An 8,425-nucleotide genomic window follows, 5' to 3' on the forward strand; every position below is an offset into this window, starting at 1 on the left:
AATAATTCTTATATAATAATTATACACGGTATATATTAAATACATGTTCAAGTGCCGGATCTTTCCGTCTGTTGTTTGCACTCACACGGACTCGACGCCATAAACACCGTCAAGCAGTCGGAAAACGGATATGAATTCTCACCAACGCATTAGGTAAGAGGGAAGACAAAACAGTTCTGTCGAGTTTGCTACCTTAATTCTTCTATGTACTGCATTACTTTCTGGTCCTGTTTGATTTCCCCCATCCCTGAATTGTTTACACAGTGAGTGTGACAACGACATTTTAATAATTTCCTTGTTTATGGGTGATAGCGAGCTAGCTTTGCTATCAGGGGTGTTATGTGCGCGTGACTAGCTAACTATGCGCGTGCTAATTACGCATTTATTTTTACGTCTTCACGATTTATAATTTAAAATACGGCTTATCTTGTGGGGTTGATTAGAGCATTAGTTTTGAATGAAATGGTTAAAGACAGCTAGCTAACAGTATGCAGCTAAATCACCTTTATTTGTCATTAGCCACACTCTGCGAGATTCGTGCTTTCTAGAAGCGACGACACAAACCAGCGCGTCCTCACATCTGGCGGGCTAACAATGCAATTACATTTTCACATATTTTGCTTGTGCCTATCACCCCATTTACACTTAGTGACAAGACAAACTAACACGCGTCCATTATAAAGAAAGATGCTGTTTATATTGTAAATGCGCGATTCTATTTGAGCAATTGGGTGATTCAATAAAGGGTTGGTTCACCCAAAAATTAAAGTTTTGTCATTGTTTACTTTACCCTTATGTTGTTCCAAACCCGTATGGTTTTATTTCATCTGTGGAACACAAATGAGAAATCTGGCAGAATGTTATCCCCAGTCACCAATTTTTTATATATATATATATATATATTTTTTTTTAACCGTAGGAAATAGAGATGCCATGAAAATGAATGGTGAATGGGCAATCCCTAACATTCTGTTTAACTTATTTGTGTTCCACAGAAGAAATACGGGTTTGGCACAATATGAGGGTGAGTAAAATGTCCAATTACATTTTGTGGGTGAACTATCCCCTTAATGCGCACCACCCGGCTGAACCGATTCAACTTCAGTTTGATATGCGCGCCTTAAATTTTGGGCCCACTGTTGAGCCTTAAGTAAGAAATAAGGCATGTTCCCTATTTTTAGGTATTCTGGGGTGCAATGGACGACAGCAACGGTGTGAAGCTCTTTGTTGGGAATCTGGATTCGGAAACAACTCAAGATGACCTAATTAGGCTTTTTGCCCCTTACGGAGAAGTGGTGAACATAACTGTACTGAGGCAGTTTGCCTTTATCCATCTGCAGGGAGTTGGGGCTGCTGACCGTGCCATCCGCGATCTGAATGGTCTAGATTACTGCGGCCGGAACCTTGTAGTTGAGGAATCCAAAGGCAGGCCCCTCAATTCCATCAAAGTATTTGTGGGAAACCTGTGTGCTTCCTGTACTACTGAAAATCTGTTTGATCTCTTTTCACCTTACGGAAAAGTTCTTGATTGCGAAAAAGTAAAGAGTAAGTTGTCCTCTTATTTGAGTATGCATCTACAATATGTCTGTACACACTCACTTTTATCAGTGTATAATTCCTGTTGTTAAATCATGTTATAAATTGTTCTTTGGCAGCTAAGCCCTCTTCTTTAGTAGGCTACTCCTTTGTGTACATGGAGCGCAAAGAGGATGCAGAACAAGCCATTGAGGGTGTTCACGGGACCTTATTTATGGGCCGTCCACTCGCAGTGGAGCTTTCAAAAGCACAGCCGACCACAAACAAGGTCCCATGTGCCAGCTGTGGTGCACACGGTCACTTTGCAGGAGAATGTCCAATCAACAGGCCTCCTATTGAGCACCACCAGAGTCAAGCAGCCGTCTTAGCTGCTGCTGCGGCCGCTGCTGCAGGGCTTCCCCTTCAGGTTCAACAGAGTGTCCACAACTCTTTCTACAACACGGCAAGCACTGACCCAACATTTGCAGCTCTGAAAGACTTGACCACTTCCAGGGTTGACGGCAAACCCGTCAGCGCTGCAGTCTACGGGGCCCTGGCGAGTCAGATTTACGGTGCCGTCGCAAATCAGGTGTTCAGCTCAGCGAAGAGTCATTCTGCAGACGGCTACCCCAATGAAGCAGAAGTGCCATCAGGCGCTGTAAACCCCGTCTATGGAGCAAATTCCTCTTTGTACAGTGCAAGTCCAGCTTATGGGACCATGGAAGGCACAGAGCCTGACCCCCAAGCCATGTTTGAAGCTGCCCGGGCCCGATTCTTTGAGCAGGGACAACAAGTGCTAGCGGAACAGCAAGCAGTGACCAAATTTGATCGAGACCGAAGCCCAATACGCCGCTCAGCCCCATTACTACCTGACCCAGTTTCCCAGTCATTGTCGCAGACACGACCCAAACGGCGGGCCCTTCTCCCAACACCACCTGGTGGACCGGAAATACCTGCTGTTAAAAATGGAGACCCGATTGCGAGGTAACTAGCTATTTTGACTTCAAAGTTACATAAATAATTCCAAGTCAGTTATTCGGCTTGTTCTAACTGCTTTATGAAAGAGAACAATAAAAGCACATCTTAACATACTGTTTTTTTTTCTTCTTTTTTTTCTCCACATCAGGTGCTATGCAGAGTACTATCAGCAGTACCAGCAGTACCAACAGTACCAACAATACCAGCAGTACCAACAGTATCAGCAATACCAGTACAGCTACCCACCACCTCCTCCACCACCTCCGATGCCCATGATGCCTCCAGCCACAATGGATCCACAACAGCTTGCTGCCCCTGGCACTGCTGCTTCATCAAGAGTGTATGAGCCACCCTCAACACACAAGGAGCCCCTCCTACGTCGCCCTGATTACCCTCACCTGCACACATCTGAGTCCCCATATCGATAGCCCCACACCACTTCACATATGTGTCTGTTGCACGCGTGTTTGGTTGTAAAAATGTGAGCGTGTGTCAGTTTTGGTCCTACATGACAACAGATCTCGGAAACTGGAGGAAAGGGATAAATCAAATTTAGTCAATGCATCTGACCTGGACTGTAGTCCCCCCCCCCTCCCCCAGTATAATTAAAATCTCATTATGTGCAGAATGTAGACGTTTAAAAGGCCATGAAAGTTTAGATTCGGAGCCCTCTTGGTTTGAGTGTATTTTGAAGTGCTCAATTATTTCATTTGTCAGTTTTGTAGATAAAGCACTCTTTGACCGTCTTGTCAGATCTCACTTTCTCCAAAGTCAAATGACTGTGCCTTTTGAACAAGCCTAATTTTTTTGTAAACGGAATTTTTCAGACTTTTGTAAAACCAAGTGTTTTCGATCTGTTTTGTTTATCGAATTCATGGCTAACTGAGGAGTGAGCCACAATTAATATTCCAAAATTGTCCACAATTTATTGCATTTGTCTTAGACTGATGTAAAATTCACAAAGGCTAAGCTTCAGATCTGAAATGCACAGCATAATTGGAATAGAATGTAAAGAGGACCTGTGTGAAATGTGTGTGTGAGAGTGAGAACACAGAATGTTAACAATTTGGATGACATCCCTCAGTTTACACATAATGAACACCACGATCACATACACCTCAAACCTATTACCTATAATACTATTTGAGTGGGAGGGGCCTTAGGTCAGAGACACATTCAGGTGTATCAGTACCAACAAAACCATACATTTGTGCTCAAAGGAACTTAAACACTCTTAGCCACTGCCTCAATAGTGCAGACGGCTGCCATGTTCAAGAACATTATAACTGAATTTAAAATTACATATTGGAAAGGAGTAGAGAGTAAATGGGTAGAGAAAAATGTATTTCATTGCAAAAGGGACAGACTTGTTTGTCGCTTGATAGGCATATTCAATTGTTCTGAATGTTTTCCATTTGACACTGAATTAGTTGGAGATGTCATTGTTACTAAATAGCATAAAGAACTGGTTATATTGCCTGCCAGTAGCATTTATGCATGTTTTGCAGGATTTACAAAGCAAACAACTGCCATCTCTGGCCTTGCATCCCTCTCTTACATGGACAATACTCTTTGGTATTGACTATATAATTATTAGTGGCAGCACCTCGAATTACCTTAAAACAGAATGAGGTTCTTAAGTTCTTTGTGTTTCTTGTGAAAGTAGCCCAATGCAATTAATGTTTCTTTCTGACCATTTATTTGTTCACATTTACATTATCGTAGTCTCTCTATCCTTCGATTTATGTGAATTGATTTCAGGAGATTTTGGGTGGAAACATTTAGTTATGTAGGGATGGGGGAGTGTAAAACCTGTTCAGTGTGGCACATCCAGGCCTCACATACAGCTAGTTATGGTAATTGGTTCTGAGAGTGAAAAACAGTGAAGTGCTTCAAACAAAATTGTATTTTTGTGCGTAAGGATAAAAAATGTGTTGTCCCGGTTCATGCGCATTTTAGGCAATTCAATTAAACGTTCATGTTATAAAACTTACTAACTGAAAGTGACTTTGTCTGAATAATTAATCATGGGTAAGGTTCTAGATTCATGCAATTAGAGCCAGAGGTGTCAAACATTATGACATTGTACAAAGGGAATCTACCCAAAATCTTCATACCATCTGCTTTGGAATACATCAAACCATGCTTCCTGTGGAGCGTTCAAGTCGCCAGCTTTTTGCTCTTAATTTCAACCTTTAATTTCTTGGTAAATAGCTTTGTGATTCTGATGTTATGATGGTTGAGTAGCTTCCCTTCAAATATCCCTCATTGAAACCAGTGCATTGTAATTGTAAGGTATGGTAAAGAGAATGGTTTGTTTAATCATTTTATGTATGTCCTCTTTCCCTAGAATGCCCCTCAGGCAGTCTTCAGTCTTTCATTCCAAAGAAATATGGTGGGGTACACACACAAAACTCACTTGGCACACACAACCCATATACTCACCATTCACTCTCACCACAATCAACACTTGACTTAATGTATTTAATTAAATCTCACAGGCAAACATTTACTGTAGTGTTAATGTTCTCAATATTATGTTATTAAATAGAGTGGAGGTGGAAAGGAGATGGCGGTGTAGCTTCTATCAGCACACCAGGACTCCACAAATGATTGTACACAGTAAATTATTGTATCTGTTGTGTATTATTGTAAATAGTGCATGTCTCTTGTTATTCTTACTGCTGTTCCAGCCACATTCTCCCTTTTCGCTAACTACAGCTAAATTGGCTCCCGGGCCTCAAGACGCCATGTTGAGCATGACGGGGGAAGAGAAATAGCGCCCCACAATGCCTCGGACGCGCTCCCCGCTAAGGTAAAGCCCATTGCCCCCCACCACTACTGCACCTCGATCATACACTTCCCCTCAATGATCCTAGCACAGTTGCTAGAGAAGCTCAGATCAGGCCCACATCCAGTTTACACTACAGTGAAGTCAACACAAAGTGGGGATGGTATTTCTTGCTATGTGGTAGGGCCATGAATCAGTGCTTATTGAGGGAGAATTGTGTCTTTACAGTTTGGAGTAGTTGGTAGAATCAGCTACATCTTGGGTGCCCAAAATGCTCATGGTTTGGTGTTTTGTCTGTCAGTGTAATCACTTTTAATAAAATAAAACTTATTTTATTATTACATTGGTAGAAAACCAATATAATCTTTTTGGTTACGTACTAGTAGATCAGCGTTTCCTAACCCTGGTACTGGAGTACCCCCAACACTACACATTTTGGATATCTCCCAAATGTAACACTCCTGATTTAACTTGGCAGCTTGTTAGTTGAGGCTCCTTGAGCTGAATTGGGTTTGTCAAAATGTGCAGTGTTGGGGTACTCCCAGACCAGGGTTGGGAAACGATGTAGGAGATCAACAACAGTGTTAGGGAAGCTACTTTGAAACTGTAGTTTTCCAAGCTACAAGCTACTCCTAACTTGTAGTTAAACTACAGTCAACCTAGTCTTTTAAAAAAGAAGTTGGCTACACTGCGAGTTACTAACAAAGTAGCTAACTACATTGTAGCTATTTAAAGAAGAAAATATTTTTAAATATATAATCATTTGATATTTAATTCTGCAGTAAGAATTTCTGATTGGAGAATTACATATCACCTGACATTAAACAATTAGGTTGACAACATTAAATTTAACAAATTCATACTAATACAAACTAATAAAACTCTAACTTTTTATATAACTCGGTCATAATACAGTGATAAACAGAGTCCCTTGTAAGAATAAATTGTGGTTCCCAATGTTAAATATAAGTGAATCATAAAAAAAACTGTCTAAAAGAACCTATTCACTTAAATTATTTGGATTTCCCAGCAGTATTTATAAGAGAGAGGACAGTTTAGGTGAGCATGCTTGATTGCTCCATTGCTGCATGCACAACACACTGAGCTTGTTAACATGCACAGCAATGCACTGATCGCTATGAAAAATCAGCTTATTAAAGACAATGCAAGAAACCTGTGTTTATATAAGACTTGAAATCATCGGGTTATTCTCTGCTTTTGACATCAAAACGTAAACAGGCATGTGCACAACATTTGTGCACATTGGATAAGCCGGTAGTACGCCTGTAAAGGTGTTTACATGAAATCTGCTTGTCTATCGTTTTTTTGCTTTAAGCCATTAATGGCCTTACCCTAATAAAGGAAAGATGTTTAAGGCATGTACATGACTACACGTTTGCTTATTGAGCATAATCAGTGTAAGATTGTGCATGTAAACACGCACTTTGAGACAAATGGAGCTTTTTGTGGTGCTACACCGTTACTCGTTGAAAGGAGCTCTCTGTTGGAAAAGCAATACTATTGTGAAAATAGCTGAGCTACTGTCACGATACTGAAAAATGCACAGTAAGTAGCGGCGCTACTTGTAGTTAGTTACTCCCAACACTGATCATCAATAACATTAAACATGTTATTTTGCCATCATGACAAAATGCATTGGACCCTTAAGTTTTTCTCACAAAATGGCATCAAGATTGAAGTAAATTTCCATTTGATGCAATAAGAGAGAACAATCCAGATTAGGTAGTTAAGGAGTTTTTGCCTTCGCTTGTTTTGGCATTTGGTCTTTTTGAAGCACTTCCAGTAAGGGAGATGAGGCGCGCACTCTTGTTCAAAGCTGAGGTGCTCCAGCTGTGCTTTGAATACTTAAGAAGAGCGCAGTGCTGTCCAAAAGGCCCTAATCCAAGTAGGACATTCATCTTAGGTGAGTAACCAGTGTGCTGTTGTCCAGTTGAAATCCACTCCTCAGACCCCAAAATTAGGCCATTTTCAGCCTTGTGAGACTATTTATACCCTTCCGATTTCATTGTCAGCTCTAGTTTTTTTTTTTTTCACTCATCCTTTGAGGCTCAACGATTGAAAATATATGTAAATTAAAATTAATCTATTTTCTGGCCAAACAGATTTGTTGTTTTGTTGTTCCAAGGAGAATGCAGCTTGATTTCATAAGATGTCCACATACACATAAATGAGAAGTAAAAACGTTTATTTTTCAGATTAATAAAGGGATAGTCTGCAGCAAAAGATTTGCCAGAAACATGTAAAGGTATTTAGCTTCATTAAATTTCAGCTTCAGCAAGTCTAGTGAGAGTTTCACTACAAACTCTTTTTCTATTTATGGTTATTTTAATTGTTCAAATGCACAGTTTATGTGTTGCTCCAATCTTCAAATGACTTTGACCTCAAATTCTTCATGTTTTTAACACTGAATACTCTTGGCCATTATGCAGGTTGTTTTCCTTTCTCACAACCTTCCAAAGACCTAAAAGCCTCGCCTTCAATTCGGAGGTGATTTGACATGCTGGTACAGATTGTAAATAACTGATTGTAAATAACTGAGACCTGAAATAATCGATGATTCAGGGAATTAACTTTAGTAAAGTCCACTGATATATTTTATTTTTTAATTGGTCTGGATGGCTAGCTTTCATTTTGGGGTGTAATTGTATCAGAAATGTCAGAGGGTTGTTAATCCTAACTTTTTCTTAATATTTACATACTGACTTTTAGGCTTTGTACTTTGTTCTTGAAAGTTCAATAAATGATGCTTAAATGGTATGTGGTCTTATTTTTTCATACCCTGAGACACTGGTATGGCATCTGTAGTTTCTGAACACAGTGCATAAAGGACAATTAATAATCTAAACAAAACTTTGTTCTCCTTATTTTATAAGCTATTGAAATGTATAAGTAATGGAAATATGGTGGGTTTCATTTATGGATCTGCATAAAAATCCCAAGTAATCTTGTATCCTCCATGAAACCAAAAGCCTTGAAACTCAGTTATATTTAAATTATGCAAAACAATGATGTTTTTTTCTTTTCTTTTTTAGCTAATGTTCAAATTATGAATTGAATGAAAGCAGCTCATCCTGTAGTTTTGAAATCCCGCCCATGACCTTTTGAGAAATTAAGTTGTGA

General features: G+C 39.7%; 1 protein-coding gene across 4 annotated transcripts; it reads left to right on the forward strand.

The window, feature by feature from the left end:
• Positions 1-110: 110 nt before the first annotated feature.
• On the forward strand, positions 111-8,062 carry LOC127428694 (RNA-binding protein 4B-like). 4 transcript variants are annotated; one of them, XM_051677229.1, is made up of 5 exons: positions 111-153; positions 1,182-1,545; positions 1,656-2,499; positions 2,642-2,833; positions 4,844-8,062. In XM_051677229.1, the coding sequence occupies exons 2-5, from the start codon at positions 1,197-1,199 to the stop codon at positions 4,965-4,967; spliced, it is 1,509 nt and encodes a 502-aa protein (XP_051533189.1). In that variant the 5' UTR covers positions 111-153; positions 1,182-1,196; the 3' UTR covers positions 4,968-8,062. The 4 variants fall into 4 exon arrangements, with proteins under 4 accessions (XP_051533189.1, XP_051533188.1, XP_051533187.1 ...); XM_051677228.1 differs by having other exon boundaries at positions 143-263; XM_051677227.1 differs by lacking the exon at positions 111-153 and adding an exon at positions 996-1,024.
• The last annotated feature ends 363 nt before the right edge of the window (positions 8,063-8,425 follow it).

Source organism: Myxocyprinus asiaticus, chromosome 38, assembly GCF_019703515.2.
Source record: "Myxocyprinus asiaticus isolate MX2 ecotype Aquarium Trade chromosome 38, UBuf_Myxa_2, whole genome shotgun sequence".
In the NCBI taxonomy this organism is placed as follows: domain Eukaryota; kingdom Metazoa; phylum Chordata; class Actinopteri; order Cypriniformes; family Catostomidae; genus Myxocyprinus; species Myxocyprinus asiaticus.